Genomic DNA, 17883 nt, shown 5'->3' on the forward strand with positions numbered 1-17883 from the left:
TTTTCAAACGAAATGCAACTTCTTTTTGAAGACTTTCATCTAGAAGTTTCAGGTCCTGTGTAACAGCGCCACCTGTTGACATTTTCCTAAAGAACACTGTATATTGCATACATCATCTTCAAAGAATAATTCAATAAGTTACTCTAAAAAATCTTCAACAGTGTAATTAGATTACAGTGCTAATTACTCTCTCTAAAATGTATTGCATTAATTCCATATCAACCTCGACCAGATGAACAATACAAGGATAGAGATGAAACTGCTCTTAATTCTTTCAAATAAATGATAATATAAAATTGCATAAATTATTCTCGAACTGGCCTAAGGGAGGTTTCATTAAAACATACATTTTAACATTTGACGTTAAAATTTGATGTTAAATCCTAAAATGTTTTCAAAAGGAAGTTCTGTAGTCTAGACAGTATTTAATGCAATTGCATCAGACGTAACTGTAATTAAATTACAGAAAAATTAAGAGTAATCCCCATTTTACAACTTTTTCTAATTCATTACTGAGTAATGCATAACACCCACCACTGGTCATCATTTAGCCCTTGTCATTCCAAATCCAAACTCGTTCTCATTTGATTATTCTGTATTAAATAATGTTTTGGTCCCTCTTTCCTTGCAGTTCAGATAATCAGATTGCATATTTGTATGGTTGTTTTACAATTTTAAAACCCCCTTATAATTGTTTTTGCATTTTATTGGACTGCAAGATACCAATATTTTATGGATTGTTGAATGTAAATGCACCTGAAGGCTGATTAAATACATATATCTGTTAGTTTTGCAAACTTGTATAACAGAGATTAAAAACTACATTACAAAAAAAAATATGACATCAGAAATAGTGCATACTTTATTAATATATTTTTAGATTTCGTACAGAACATAGTGAAATTTATTTAAAAGCTGCCAACAAGCATATTAATACATATTTTTGCCAAAATGCGTCATTCTGTGAATGCAGGCTGTGATGAATTCATGAACTAGTTTTGCTATGGGTGTAAATATTGCTGTAAAGTAAAATGAAATGTCTGACTGTAATAAAAGGGCATTTAAAAAAAGTAACAACACATACTTGTAGCTAAATGCACAATAAACACACAAAATATAATGTATAGAGTAGAAATGTGAGTTTTGTTTTTTAAATGTCTTTCATACTTAAAAATAGATGATGAAATCAACCGTTACAAGGACAGTCAAATCACGTTTAAGTTCAGTCGATTGTTACATAAATCAAAAGCAATTGCTGTCGATGTAAATAACAAAACACGAGGGGTGAGTTCATTATATTTGAAGAGTAAAAAGCATTTTTTCTCCAGAAAAAGCAGGCGTGTCATAAAACTAAACGTATAAAACGAAATGAAAAAGACAAGGATGTTATGATGCACGACAGTCAACAGTTCATAAACCTCTTAGAAGAAATACAAGTGGTGTCTTTTATTGCATATTTGGAGAACACAGCAAGGGCTTTAATAAAGCAAGATCATTTAAGTTGAGAAGGAGATTACAGAGCCTGAGCACTTTGTTCATTCGAGCGAAGAGTTTGGTTTAGAGGTTGTCGTGTTCCTCCAGACTCATTACATCATGCATTAACTTTTGATCCCCTGTCTGACAGAAATATGTGAGGCTTGAGCATACATTAAATATCAAATACAACTCTTAGATCAATAGATCAAAGTCAGACCCAGGGTCAGACACAGGAAGGGTTTCAGCCTTGAGAAAAAGTTCTGTGGCATTGCATACGAGGAAACAAATGTCAAAAACATGCTCTGAACGGTGTGACTACAACTAGCATTATCTTCATAAACATGCAAGTACATATATATCAATAAACAATATAAAAAGTATTTGGTTTTGGTTGCATTGTGTTAAGAAACAAGAACAATCTGTTGGAACGAGACCAAAGAAAATCTGCTGGCCACTTTCCATCATAGAACGATAAAGTAAGACACAAGTGAAAACTAATCCCAAATGAAATGCGGTCCAGATTTTGTTTGGTCTCCATTCATTCTTAAAGCACCAAAGATGGCGAGGAGATCTACTTGCGGCCCAAGGTCTCTGCAAGCTTCTTGAGTCTCTTCTTCAGCTCCAGAGGAAACTTCTCGTAACATTTCTTACACACTGGCTTCATGTCGAACTCCACAAACTTGTTCCTAAAAACACAAATCTTGCTTTTAGGAATGTGCTTTCTAACACGTTTAGGCCAGACACACATGTAATGCAAATATGCAACCCATTTCATTTACTTACAGTGCTCTTTATGTGTTTTTTATTGTTAACTAAAAATAATAATTAAAAATATTAAACCATATAATAGAATATAAACAATACTATTATATAGTACAATAATAAATAACACTGTTATATACATGATATAGTGTTTCAGCAGTTGCATAAATTCATTTGCATTATATGTGCGTATTTTCAGTAAAAACTTTGAGGACAATGGGTCCTCAATATGACAAAGAAATATTGAAAAAAACATCAATATGATGATGAATATCAAAAAAAATGATAATGCTGAACTGACAAATGAACACTGGAAAATAGGGATGCACCGGTATTCAAATTCTGGCTGACACTGATAATTACTTTTATGTTATGGCTAATAACCAATAAATATGGACATTTCTTTTTTTTTTTATTTAATAAATTAAAAAATAAAACATTAATATAATAATAAAAACATTGCAACAATTGATGTTAGGCATCACATTATAGAATGAAACAAACAGAATAAAAAATTTATATAAATTCTGAAGTTACATTACATTCCAGTGTTTATTAAATGATTAATTTTTAAAGTTTAAATGAGCAGCGGTATATGACAGTATAGGTACATTTTCCATCTAAATTAGGGTGAAAAATGTAAAATATGCATGCACAATTAAATATCCAATACTGGCAGATGCTCTTAAGAAAAATAGTATCAGCCGATATCTGACATGTCCATCCCTACAGGAAAACATTTTTGAAAGGAATACCTAAAAGCCACAAAATAAACGATGAGGTTGAAAACACTAACCAATGATAAAGAACGAGTGAAGCAGATGAGCATGAAGAAGAAAAAAGAGAGAAAAGGGTTACAGACAGACGGCGATGGCTTTCTTTCGGCGTTCGCGAGAGTCGCGTTCACGTTTCGCCAAGCGCCGTTTCAGTTCTTCCGGCAGGCGTTCGTAACACTGTTTACACACTGGCTTCAGGTCCACCTCCACAAATCTGTCCCTGCAGGGCCACCGTCAGGGACGAAAGAGGAGAAACAAGCGAAAAGGAGGGGAAATTGGATGGAAAATTGGGTTTGAAGTGGGAGAGAGGAAGAGAAATGGAATGTGGGAGCATTTTGAGAGTGGAAGAGAGAATTGAAGGGGACAGAATACAAGAGTTAGCAGGACAGAAAGGTTAGTTATGATCCTAACTTCACAGCACCCGGGAGACCCAATTTAAAGACACTTCTGAACCAATTTAAACAGAGCTGGTGAAAAGCCACAAACAGAAAAAGGAAAGTGGGGTAGATTGTGATATCGGATGAGTATGTGTGTGTAAAATCACTTACTTGAGAGTGAGCTTGGTGTTACAGGTCGAGCACGAGAAGCAATTCACACACCAAGCCTTGTTCAGAGCCGACACCACTGAGAGAAAACACAAAAGCATCTTAACAACTCACAACAGCAGTTCCCGTAGCCATAACTACTGCACTACAAGGCATTAATAGCTTTTGCTATTATATAAATACTGAAGCTTTAAAGGTTGAGAACTAAATGTCAATATCATGTTCAAGTAAACAGCAATTACCGTCTCCTTCGATCACACGGTTGCAATGGTAACAAACATCACCAAAGAGCTGCACAACAGACACAACAGACACTCGCATTAAAACCTAAAAGTTTCATTATCCATAATGTTTATAAATAATAGATTTTTGGGGGGGAACAAAAGAGGCTTTGAAAGAGGAGTCAGGCCTGCGTTACCTGGTTGTAGTGAGTCTCGCAGTAAGCAAGACCTTTTCTCTCGTAATGACGGTGTCCCAGGAAAGGCTTCTCGCATTTGGCACAGACAAAATGCTGCAAACACACACAAATATACAAGCTGTCAGTGTGAATCTCAAATATAAACTACCATTCAAAAGTCTGAGGTAAGATTTTTGCTTAAATCTTATGCTCACCAATGCTGAATTTATTTCATTTAATAAAATATAAATATAAGTCATATAAAATATAAAACAGTAATACTGAAATATTTTTTGTAATACATTTTTTAAAGCTGAATTTTCAGCATCAGTCTTCAGTTCCACATGATCCTTCAGAAATCCTTTTTGAAACATTTGTAACATTATACAGTGCTATGCATAAGTTTAGACACCCATGCTAAAGTTGACTAAAAAGAGGAATAAAAAATCATCTTTTAGAAATTGAACTTAATGCCTTAATTAAAAAATTTTGGAAAAATCCAACCTTTAAGGACACCAATTTTCTTTGTGAATGAATAATGTATCGTAAATAAATAAATGTTCTTCCTTAAAATACAGGGTGCATAAGTTTGGACACCCCTATGTTAAATTCCCATAGAGGCAGGCAGATTTTTATTTTTAAAGGCCAGTTACTTCATGGATCCAGGATACTATGCATCCTGATAAAGTTCCCTTGGCCTTTGGAATTAAAATAGCCCCACATCATCACATAGCCTTCACCATACCTAGAGATTGGCATGGTTTTATTTCAGTTAGCCTAATAGCTGGTTTGATTTGCATTGAGAGATGATCTTATGGAAAGTACTCCATGCCAATCTCTAGGTATGGTGAAGGCTATGTGATGATATGGGGCTATTTTAATTCCAAAGGCCAAGGGAACTTTATCAGGATGCATAGTATCCTGGATCCATGAAGTAACTGGCCTTTAAAAATAAAAATCTGCCTGCCTCTATAGGAATTTAACATAGGAGTGTCCAAACTTATGCACCCTGTATTTTAAGGAAGAACATTTATTTATCTACGATACATTATTTTATTTTATTTTATTTTAATTAAGGCATTAAGTTCAATTTCCAAAAGATGATTTTTTATTCCTCTTTTTAGTCAACTTTAGCATGGGTGTCTAAACTTATGCATAGCACTGTAGATGTCACTTTTGATCAATTTAGCACATCCTTGCTGAATAAAAGTATTAAAAAATCCTACTGACCCCTAACTGTTGAACAGTAGTGTATGATTAAGGGAGAGGTCTAAAGTGATAAATTCAGTGTCGAATCACACAGCGGACACCTCATGCACACGCACATTGAAAAAAAGATTGGTATAATATTGTCTTAATTGGTAAAAATTAAATAGATATTATTCAATTCAGTATAGGGTTGTCACAATTTCAACATTTCAGGAGTCAAAAATAATATGCTAATCGTTTTTTAATATGCTAAACACACTCCTTTAAATAAACAATTAAAAATGAATTAAAAAATATTACAATTAAATATGACAACAACATGAAGCCTACATTTTCTCTATTTGTTCAAGCAATTATTAACAAATTACAAGCAATAGAACAAATTAAACAAACAGAACAAAGAAATAGAACAAATTAAATGAAAGCAGCTTGAAGCTAATTACAGTCTTGAAGTATTTCCAGAAACTGAAATATCACTAAAAAAAAAATTTACTACATGACTATTATAATACATTAATATTGATCTGATGCCTTTTGCAGTTTGACTGTGTGCTTCTCCTTTTCTACTATATCATTGTTTGATTTATATTACAAATATCATATGTGGCAGGCAAGAAAGGCCTCATGGACACCCGATATCCCATGCCCAGATCCGCTTACATACATCTAAGACATTACTTGTGATGTTTGCATTGATACCTTGTCAAGGCTGGCATTTTGACCCGAAACAGTTTTCTGTTTTATTTTGTTTATTAACTAGCGTGATTAAAAACATATTCAGCTATATATAAGAATTGTACTAGAAATTTGTCACTGTGTTGAACATTTTATTTGCTTAAAATAAAAAAAGAAAGCACACGAACCTCGACGTGCCACTGTTTGCCCATGGCATTGACCACACGGCCCTCGATTGGACGCCTGCACGCTCCACAGATCGGCACACCCATCTTATCGTGGCAGGGGAGGCAGTAGAGTTCACCTTTCAGCTCGCGAGCATCCGCAGTCAGCTCCTTACTGTAAAACACACAACCTCCAAATCACATCACTTTCAGTAAATGGACACAGCAGAGGAGTCGCTTGGTGCCGTACTGACCCGCAGTTGCTGCAGTTGAAGTGATCGGGATGGTAGGGGTCATTTTTGAAAATAAGGGGGTTTTCCTCAATGATGGCGTGACACTTCTGACAGATGTACTTCCCGAGGCCCCGAGCTTTCTCGCGGTTATGACACGGACGGCAAAGATGGCTGGAAAACACAAACATGCACATCAGCCAATCAGAAAACACAGACGGCAACTTTCTGTTTATTTGTATTTACATGCATCAATTTGGCCCCATACACAATCAGCTGAGCTAAAGAACATCTCAAAGGGATGATTATGGCTGGTAGGACTAAAAAAACGTGTATTAAAGAAACAGAACTGCTCATGAGAATAAAGATTTCATTAAAGGATTAGTTCACTTCAAAATAAATCCTGTCATCATTTACTCACCCTCAAGTTGTTTCAAACCTGTATGAATTTCTTTCCTCTGCTGAACACCAAAGATATTTTGAAGAATGTCGGTAACAGTTGATGGACCCCATTGACTTCCATAGTACTTTTTTTCCTACTATGGAAGTCAACGGGGTCCATCAACTGTCTGGTTACCGACATTCTTCAAAAGTAAATGATGACATAATTTTAATTTCGAAGTGAACTACTCTTTTAATGAAATCATAATTTCATCAGTGGGCTGATACTAGACCAGTTTTCACATCAAACTGAACGTATGGAGCCTGTCAATCACATGCTCACGGTCACCCCTCATTGGCTATAAACTCACCGGCCGGCGTTCTTGACGAATCCAACATCGGCGAGCACGGCTTGGCAGATATCACAGCAGAAACAGTCAGGGTGCCAGCTGTTATTCATGGCCTTAATCACACGCCCAATTATAAATTCTCCTGTGGGAATATGAGGGACACAATTCACAATTAGCACAGTCAATAACATCACCTGTTCGAGTGTTTATGCATGTGCGTCTCTTACCACATTGGTGACAACAGGGAGCAAACAACATCTGGAAATCATGCTCACAGTATTTCCTTCCCTCAAACTATGGACAAAAGAGAGAAAAAATTAAACATAACACATCGGCTCCGGTGGGAATATGTCTCAAAGTCAATCAACTGCCAATTCTGAATTCAACTTGTAGACAAAACATACTGTAACTTCAAGATCTCAACACTTCACCCAGTCCAAAAAAATATTTACTAAATTTAAAACTTAAGGATCAGAGAGAGGGTGGGAAAAAAGTTATTTCATATATATATATATATATATATATATATATATATATATATTAGGGCTGTCAAACGATTAATCGCGATTAATCGCATCCAAAATAAAAGTTTGTTTTTACATAATATATGTGTGTGTATGGAGTATAATTATTTTCTATGTATAAATACACACACATGCATATATATTTAAGAAAAATGTGTTATTTATATATAAAATATTTATATATAATATAAATTATATATACACAGTATATACATACAAATATTTCTTAAATACTGTATGCATGTGTGTGTATTTATATATAGAAAATAATTATACACCGTACACACACATATATTATGTAAAACAAACTTTTATTTTGGATGCGATTAATCGTTTGACAGCCCTAATATATATATGTAAAATTACTTTTTTTTTTATTATTTATAACAAATATTTAATATTAGATCTTATATCTGTTTTTTCCACAAATTTTTTTATAAAACAAACATTATACAACAAATCTAACATTTTAATTCGACCTCCAGGACTTTCTTTAATTTAATAAAAAAACAAAACAAAAGAAATGTAGGATATCACCGCTTTAACCAGCAGGCTTCAAGATTAAATGCTACATGACAGGTTTAATGGAAGTACCTCGTAAAAGAGTCCTTCAGGAAACTGCTGGAAGCACTGGGCGCAGACGAAGCACTGTTCGTGATACAGCTCGCCATTGCTGTTGACAATTTTCTCCGCCGGGGCAAAGCCGCTTTTACACCGTTCGCACGAGGCGTTTGCCAGGGCATTGGCCATGTTGCTGTTAGAAACAGATCAATGTCAGGAGAAACAATCAGCAGCGTCTATGAACAGCTTTGATTTCTCTATGGTAACAAACAAATGTATATGCAAGAATCACACTACTACAAAATGTTTGGCGTCACAAACATGGGGGTTTAAAGAAATTTCTACTTTTATTCAGCAAGAATGCATTAAATTGATCAAAGTGACAGAATAGACGTTTATAATGTTACAAAAGATTTCTATTCTGAATCCTGAAAAAAATCAAATAAAAAAAAATAATAATTTTCCACAAAAATATTAAGCAGCACACTTTTTTTTTCAACATAATAATAAGAAATGTTTCTTGAGCTGCAAATCAGCATGTTTGAATGATTTCTGAAGGATCATGTGACACTGAAGACTGGAGTAATGATGCTGAAAATTCAGCTTTGCATCACAGGAATAAATTACATTTTAAAATATATTCAAATATCAAGTGCAAATATCAAGTGTTTTTGATCAAATAAATTAATGCATCCTTAGTGAGCACAAGAAACTCGAGTAAAATAGTACCGACCCTAAACGTTTAAATGGAATTGTATATAACTTCATTCATTCACTGATATATTGGCCAGGTAAATTAGCTGATAAATGCTGGCATTTCATTTCCTCAATTTTGCATGTGTCTTTAATATTATTAAATTGTGTCACATCTGTATCAGTATCATATCGTCATTTGCTATCCTGCTCTCGAGAGTGATTCAAGATGATGTTTCTCTAAACAAAAGTCCCATGATGTAGTCTTGTCTGGCACTTTGTGAGATATTAAGTTACACCGTTTAGGAGCGACCGGGCAAGACTTCAACCAATGTTTACATCACACAAACAGAATTAGCCTGTCGTGGCCTGTGGTCACTCTGTCAGACAAGATCCCAAATGACTCAGTGATTCCCTGCACAGACATCTCTCCTCTGACATCACAGGTCATGTGGCTATTAGAGGATGGATCGTCTTTACAACTTCCCCACACTCCCTTCGCAGCGTTAAAGCAGACTGACTATTCCAAGGACACATTCCCTAATATGGTGATTTGAAAAGAAAAGATCTGCTTGTGTACTAACACACTGTAGATGTAAAAATAGATCATTTGTGTGTTTAAGAGATGGAGACTGTTTTATGTCAGGTCTTATCATATGCAAGAGCTCACAGAACAACAGTGGAGGTCTCACACTACTGTGTGAGGAAGCTGGAGCTGTGCCATCTGTGTGTGTGTGTGTGTGTGTGTGTGTGTGTGTGTGTGTGTGTGTGTGTGTGTGTGTGTGTGTGTGTGTGTGTGTTCTGGAAGTACGACAACACATTCCCAGCTTATCCAACATGCATTTAGGAAGAATATACTGTGTCGCATAAAAAGTTTCAAAAAGAAATGTTTTGGGTAACATTTTGCATTAAGGTTTTATTTGTTAACATTATTTAACAGCATTTGTTAATCTTAGTCAATAGTAATTTCAACATTTACTAATGCATTTTTAAAATAAAATATGTATTTTTAAAATTAGTTAATGTACTGCATGTGACCTAACATGAACAAACAATGAACAAAGATAATACATGCCTCAAAAAATATATTGTTCATTGTTAGTTTATGTTTACGAATACTGTAAAGTGTTACCATTTTATTCAACTTCTCTCTCCAATTGTAATTAGTTTTCTTATTATTATTATTAGAAAAATGCAGTAAGTATTTCACTAGTGTTCTTAGACCTAGAAATAAGTCTCTTATGCTCAATCAAGGCTGTGGTTATTTGATCAAAAATACAGTAAAAACAGTAATATTGTGAAATATTATTACAATTTAAAATAACTCGACCCGGTCTTCAGTGTCACGCGATCCTTCTAATCATCCTAATATGTTGAATTTGCTGCTTAAGAAACATTTCTAATTATTATCAAGGTTGAAAACAGTTGTGCTGCTCAATATCTTTATGGAAAAGATATTCTTTTTTTTATTCTTTGATGAATATAAAGTTAAAAGAACAGCATTTATTTGAAATATATAGATCTTTTGCAACATTACAAATGTCTTTAAATTTAATGTTTAATTCCATCCCTTAACACTGTTAAGACATGATAATTGTCAGTTTTTAAGGCGCTCAGGAGCATCTCAGGAAGCAGATTACATCCATGTTTTCCCAAAAGATCTGATAAGTCTGTGGGAGCATCCAGATCAGGAATGTTTGGGAATTTGGTCTCTAGAAAAGCAAAACGTCAAAAGCACAGACTAACGTTACACAAAACATCTGAGAAAGCATTTGAAGGATAAGGAGCACATAGCAGCGTTCCAGAAGTACTATGAAATTTATTAAATAATTAAATAATGAATAAATTCATGTTATTTGTTAACTTAAATTTATCTAAGTTACAGTTAGGCTTTATATAGACCGTTAACTGCATCATGACAGTGCTCGTCTAAACATTTGTGGTGTTGAATGTCTTTCCAGCTCTCGCGCTCTCTCTCTCTCTCTCTCTCTCTCTCTCTCTCTCTCTCTCTCTCTCTCTCTCTCTGTGTGTGTGAGTGTGTGTGTGTGTGTGTGTGTGTGTGTGCCTCAGAAAAACTCAACTAGGGAGGCTAATTAGCTTAGCATCCGCCCTTATCTAGCAACCCATGCCATTTTACTTATTCTCTCTATATAAAACAAAGATTTAACACTTAACGATACAGTTTAACAGTAATTAAAGAGATAGAGTGGAAAACAAGAAAGAAGAAAAGTAATAAAGTAAACAATAAAACTGTAGATATCAGCTGCATCTCTAGCTAGAGAGGAAGATTTATCTATAACATATTTAATAAAAATCTATTTCAAACATCGTACCTGCCCGTCATCTCTGCCACCCCCAGCATCCCCTACAGCACGACTTATCCTGAGAGACGATTCAGATTTTATTCGACAACATAAAACGCCCCTCAGATCTGTTGCTTTTCCACTTTTCCCCTTCACTCTAAGATAAAGATGTTTTCCTGAAAAACAGACTATCCACTCAGCTCGCTTTTCCGGGTTAGATCACGTGCTGCTCGGCTAGACTTCTGATTGGATGATTGCATGAATCAGTTCTTCTGCTATGCAGAACTTAGAAATTTGGGGGGGGAATAACATAACATAACATAACATAACATAACATAACAGTTTTCTTCAAATAATCAATATCAGAAATAATCAAGCGTACGAAGTATGATAAATACATTAGATTTTATATAACGGTCACTCAGAAATAGTTCTCTTGTGAAGTTGCAACACACACAAAAAAAAATGTAAGTCCTCTATAAAATGCACATATATTTGATATATATTCATTTAAAATTAGTTCATTAATATACAGTTTATTTAAAAATCTAAAAATTATTTGAACAGCATTGAGGGGTTTCAGTTTTTGCGCCCTCTTGTGGTGGTTTTGCGCTGTTGCTCAAAAGTAGTGAAGGCGCTGGAAGAGAGTGGACAGGCTAGATTACAGGATAGAAATGAGCCACACACTTCTCTGACGTCAACACTGTTTAGCGCTTTCTATCAAACAGAGACTTATATGGCAATTGGTGCGGGTAAGCCATAAAATCCTCTAATTCAAACTAAGAATCCTCAGCCTACGGTTCAGTAAACTAGTCCAGTCTTAACTGAATAGGAAAGACAGTTCTATTTAGGCAAATACACAGAGATCTGTAGCGTTCCACATGAATTGTAAAAAGTTACGTTTTGAAAATGTATTATGCTACATATCCACCACACGAGGGCACTGTTGCAAAAATGAAGACAAAAATAACTTGGACACAGTTAATGTGAGGAAATACCATGGGAAATACACAACATGTGGTTTCTCCTGCAAGTACACCTGCTGTGAACTATAGGTGAGCTGAAACATCCATAAATCATTAAGATTTAGTCACAAAATCTATCTATCTATCTATCTATCTATCTAAGCTTTATTTTAGCAGCATCTTAAAGCGCTTCACAAGAATAAGATCCAATAAAACATACAATTATACAAACAATGCATTAATGAGAGTGAAATACAGACAAAGAAAAAATACCAAATAAAAGCAGAATATCAAAAGTTCAACAAGTAAGTAGACAAATATAATAATTTAAAAACATTTAGATAAAAGGTACCCTAAAAAAAAAAAACACACACACAGCTAATCTCAGCAGGCAGAGAATTCCAAAGTTCTGGAGCAATTGATGAAAAAGCCCTATCACCCATAGATTTTAAGCGAGTAAGCGGAACAAAAGGCCAGCTTCAGAGGAGCGGAGATCACGCAAGCGGTTAAAAGTTCAGAGAGATAATGTGGTGCCAATCCATGCAAAGCCAAAAAAAATGTTAGCATGAGAATTTTAAAATCACGGAATCGGACAGGGAGCCAGTGTAAAGACTCCAAGACAGGAGTGATGTGATCCCTTGTCCTGTTTCCAGACAGGTTTCGAGCGGCTGATTCTGGAACCTACTGTAATTTATTTAGGGTAGCTTTTGAAACCCCGGCCAGCAAAGCATTGCAATAATAAATGTGGGAAAATACAAAGATGTTAATTAACTTTTCAGCCACCAGGAATGACAACATAGGACACAATCTGGTAATATTGTTTAAGATGAAAAGATAATGTTCTGACAATGTTCTGAACATGAGGAGCAAATGTTTTATTTTGTTTGAAATTCCAGTGTAGAGTCATACACTTAAAGTTAAAGACCCAGCCTTACACAGCTGGTGGGATGAACCACCATTTTTTTATCTCAGAAACACATTGAGAAAAAAAAGACACAGGCACATTAACATTAAGTTTTGAATGTATATAAACCTGGGTGTCATCTGCATAAAAGTGAAAGTTGAGACCAAGTGATCTTAAAAGTTGACCAAGAGGAAAAATGAAGATGCTAAAAAGCAAAGGGCCCAAGATTGATCCCTGAGGAACACCAGACTTCAGACCTGCAACCACCCATAGCGACAAACTGCTTTTGATCTGAAAAATAGGACTTAAACCAGCTTAATGCGTATCAGAAACACCAAAGACTAAACAAGTAAGTCAAACTGAGTGATCAACAGTGTCGAAAGCGGCACTGACATCAAGAAGAATCAAAATAGAAAGACAGCTAGCAAAAAGTCGTCTATTAGACGTTAAATAGACGTAAATCTTCAACATCTAATTACGACTTTTCAACGTTGAAAACAGGTCGATCTTCAACGTCTTGGAATATGTAAAACTCTTTACATTTATTTGAGATAATAATGAACATGGTTTGGTAGTTTTTTTGGTAACACTTTATATTACGACCCGCAAACAACTGCGTAAGTAAACCGAAATTACGGTGTACGTTTCTGTAATTATAGTGTACTTCCGTGTAGGTATAAGGGAACAATATGTTAAGTTTTGGGTAATAAAGGGGTAACAAGCAGATATACAACCTGCAAACAACTGCGTAAGTAAACCGAAATTACGGTGTACGTTTCTGTAATTATAGTGTACCTCCGTGTAGGTATAAGGGAACAATATGTTAAGTTTTGGGTAATAAAGGGGTACAACCAGATATACAAGCAAATTATTTATAATGTAATTATTTTAAAACTAACAGGTACCTATTCTGTTAATATATTCCAGGCAAAAATTGTATGTCTGTTGTATATAAAAGTTTTTATCACATTTCTGGCAAAATATGTCTTTGTGCAATGTAGTTACAGGGTAATTTTGACATCTGTGGGTTGTAAATTAAACTTTTTGGCAATGCTATTTATTGGCTTTTCTTACTAAACTACTTAACGTTAAGCCAAAAAAAATAGTTTTTGCTATGATTTTAATTTAGAACGTACCATGTACTTATACTTACCTTATCACATTGTATTGCAATAACACTTAAATGTCAGGGCAAATATACTGTGTAATTAAAAGTTTTTTGTTTAGTTTTTTTAATAAGAGTACCTTTCTCTGTAATTACTGTGCAAATAGTGTTGTTTCGTATTGTTACATAGTAAGTAGTGTTTGTTACCCGTTTCAACTGTGTAGTTACAGGGTAAGTGTAACTCCTGCGGGCTGTAAATTAAAGTGGCGCTTGTTACCCCCTTGTTCTGTGTATTTACAGGGTAAGTGTAACTCCTGCGGGCTGTAAATTAAAGTGGCGCTTGTTACCCCCTTGTTCTGTGTAGTTACAGGGTAAGTGTAACTCCTGCGGGCTGTAAATTAAAGTGGCGCTTGTTACCCCCTTGTTCTGTGTAGTTACAGGGTAAGTGTAACTCCTGCGGGCTGTAAATTAAAGTGGCGCTTGTTACCCCCTTGTTCTGTGTAGTTACAGGGTAAGTGCAGTAAATATACAATAAAGGATCCAATTTAATTTCTGACTTTTATTTTACAAAAAAAATGTCAAAACATTTTTTCATCTTAAAATCTTAATAAAACATTGTCTTTTCTACAGTATACTCAAACAACAAAGTAACACATTATACCCCCCCCCCCCCTTTATTTGCGTCCCTTGCTTTTCTTCTTCTTTCTTTTCTTGCTCTTCTTTTTCTTAACTTCCACAGGGGACTCTGAAGTTGAGGAGTTGATGGAGTCCCATTGGTCTTGCTGCACTGCAAAAATATGAATATACAGTATATACATGCTCTTAGCAAGCTACACCTTCAATTTTACGTTGTCGAACAATCCTCCACTCTAAACATTTTGTGCCACCTGATATTACTGTAGTAACTGTAATTTTGAAGAAAACACATTTTGGTGAAGTTTGAGTCAGATCATGGGGGGGTTGTGATATTTTATAGTGATAATGACTGTAGTGCAGCAGAAAATGTTTTTTAAAAAGGCATAGTTGTTCTGACAGCAACAAAAAAACAAAAAAGCATGAAACACAAACCTGAGGGCAGTGGCAATAGTTCAATAGTTCAATAGTTCGGATTGAGCTGATCAACAAACGGACAGGGAACTACGTCATCACGTTGAAAGGTCACGCCTGCGCCGGCCGAAGTACCGCCCCACTGTTTACAATGCGACCGTACGTAGGAGGATAATTCAAATAGTATTGTTTGCGATTATATATATAGAAATAGTATTCAGTGAATATGAATATGAATAGTATATGAATAACATTCTGATGAATATGAATAGTAGTTCAAATAGCCGGCGCAGGCGTGACCTTTCAACGTGATGACGTAGTTCCCTGTCCGTTTGTTGATCAGCTCAATCCGAACTATTGAAGGTAAAAAGTCTATAAATTATATATTCCTTTTTTTTAAATGACCTATCGTTTCGCTAGATAACAACCTCTTCTTCAGCTGTGATCACGTACAGCCCGTTTAAACACTTAAAAGACTTTTGAAACTGCATGGATTTGGACTTAACGATGGTGACCAATGTTTGTTACCGTTGTCCGTTGTAAATTTTCATTTTGGGGTGAACTAATCCTTTAACAAGTGCATTTATAATGTACAGTACCAGTGATGTTTAGTTCTTCAATTTGATGTTTTAAAAAATAGGAAAGTGGTCACAAGTATAAGCCCTGGAGTAGGGCAGGAGTAAAATTTAAACGTCTAACCTTTCTTTCTTTCTTTCTTTCTTTCAAAGATAAGATTATCACTCTTAAAGCAGAGATCACCTTGCTCAAAGATGAGTGTGATTTTTTGAAAAAGGAAATTGAAAAGATGAAGTCTGCTGTCCCATCTGCAATGACACAAAGATATGCTGTTCCTATAGTGCCACAGCCCTCATGTTTGTGTTTCATGCTTTTTTTTTTTTTTTTTGTTGCTGTCAGAACAACTATGCCTTTTTTAAAAACATTTTCTGCTGCACTACAGTCATTATCACTATAAAATGTCACAACCCCCCCATGATCTGCCTCAAACTTCACCAAAATGTGTTTTCTTCAAAATTACAGTTACTACAGTAATATCAGGTGGCACAAAATGTTTAGAGTGGAGGATTGTTCGACAACTTAAAATTGAAGGTGTAGCTTGCTAAGAGCATGTATATATATTCATATTTTTGCAGTGCAGCAAGACCAATGGGACTCCATCAACTCCTCAACTTCAGAGTCCCCTGTGGAAGTTAAGAAAAAGAAGAGCAAGAAAAGAAAGAAGAAGAAAAGCAAGAGAAGCAAATAAAGGGGTTGGGGGGTATAATGTGTTACTTTGTTGTTTGAGTATACTGTAGAAAAGACAATGTTTTATTAAGATGAAAAAGTGTTTTGAAATGTTTTTGTAAAATAAAAGTCAGAAATTAAATTGGATCCTTTATTGTATATTTACTGCACTTACCCTGTAACTACACAGAACAAGGGGGTAACAAGCGCCACTTTAATTTACAGCCCGCAGGAGTTACACTTGCCCTGTAACTACACAGAACAAGGGGGTAACAAGCGCCACTTTAATTTACAGCCCGTAGGAGTTACACTTACCCTGTAACTACACAGAACAAGGGGGTAACAAGCGCCACTTTAATTTACAGCCCGCAGGAGTTACACTTACCCTGTAACTACACAGAACAAGGGGGTAACAAGCGCCACTTTAATTTACAGCCCGCATGAGTTACACTTACCCTGTAAATACACAGTTGAAACGGGTAACAATCACTACTTACTATGTAACAATACGAAACAACACTATTTGCACAGTAATTACAGAGAAAGGTAAGCTACTCTTATAAAAAAAATAAAAAAAACTTTTAATTACACAGTATATTTGCCCTGACATTTAAGTGGCATTGCAATACAATGTGATAAGGTAAGTATAAGTACTACATGGTACGTTCTAAATTAAAGTCATAGCAGAATTATTTTTTTTTTTGGCTAAATGTTAAGTAGTTTAGTAAGAAAAGCCAATAAATAGCATTGCCAATGTTTTTCGAAATCAGCTGTTTATAAAATTGTTTCAGATTAAATTTTTATCATACTGTGCTTACATACAGCCATATATATATATATATATATATATATATATATATATAATTTACAACCCACAGATGTCAAAATTACCCTGTAACTACATTGCACAAAGACATATTTTTCCAGAAATGTGATAAAAACTTTTATATACAACAGACGTACAATTTTTGCCTGGGATATATTAACAGAATAGGTACCTGTTAGTTTTAAAATAATTACATTATAAATAATTTGCTTGTATATCTGGTTGTACCCCTTTATTACCCAAAACTTAACATATTGTTCCCTTATACCTACACGGAGGTACACTATAATTACAGAAACGTACACCGTAATTTCGGTTTACTTACGAAGTTCTTTGCAGGTTGTATATCTGCTTGTTACCCCTTTATTACCCAAAACTTAACATATTGTTCCCTTATACCTACACGGAAGTACACTATAATTACAGAAACGTACACCGTAATTTCGGTTTACTTACGCAGTTGTTTGCGGGTCGTAATATAAAGTGTTACCGTTTTTTTTTCTCCGTTATTTTAGCATGTATAACAGACTTATCCTGTCTTAGATGATCAGTTGAAAACACATAGTCAAACAGTCCGGCCGAAACTACTTAGTTGAAATCACGTCGTAAACCAGTCCAAGGCGGACTGACTTATTTTCAACCATATTTCAACATTGAAAGATGGTAATTGTTTACTGGGAAGTCATTAGTGACCTTAAAGGAGAACTCCGGTCAATTTTAACATTGAGCTCATTTTTTTGTACATTTG

General features: G+C 35.0%; 1 protein-coding gene across 3 annotated transcripts; it reads right to left on the bottom strand.

Moving 5' to 3' along the window:
• Window positions 1–839: 839 nt before the first annotated feature.
• lims1 (LIM and senescent cell antigen-like domains 1) lies at window positions 840–11242 on the bottom strand (the record flags this gene model as incomplete). Of its 3 annotated transcripts, XM_079856940.1 has the most annotated exons (11): window positions 11077–11224; window positions 8084–8243; window positions 7193–7259; window positions 6987–7107; window positions 6259–6408; window positions 6029–6179; window positions 3978–4070; window positions 3802–3850; window positions 3563–3638; window positions 3101–3234; window positions 840–2162 (listed from the first exon to the last, which is right to left on the bottom strand). In XM_079856940.1, coding segments are annotated over exons 1-11 (1032 nt in total). In that variant the 5' UTR covers window positions 11106–11224. The 3 variants fall into 3 exon arrangements, with proteins under 3 accessions (XP_079713066.1, XP_079713067.1, XP_079713065.1); XM_079856941.1 differs by lacking the exon at window positions 3101–3234 and having other exon boundaries at window positions 11077–11242; XM_079856939.1 differs by lacking the exon at window positions 840–2162 and having other exon boundaries at window positions 3093–3234.
• Window positions 11243–17883: the final 6641 nt, after the last annotated feature.

This window comes from Squalius cephalus (assembly GCF_949319135.1).
Source record: "Squalius cephalus genome assembly, chromosome: 22".
NCBI classification, from domain to species: Eukaryota; Metazoa; Chordata; class Actinopteri; order Cypriniformes; family Leuciscidae; genus Squalius; species Squalius cephalus.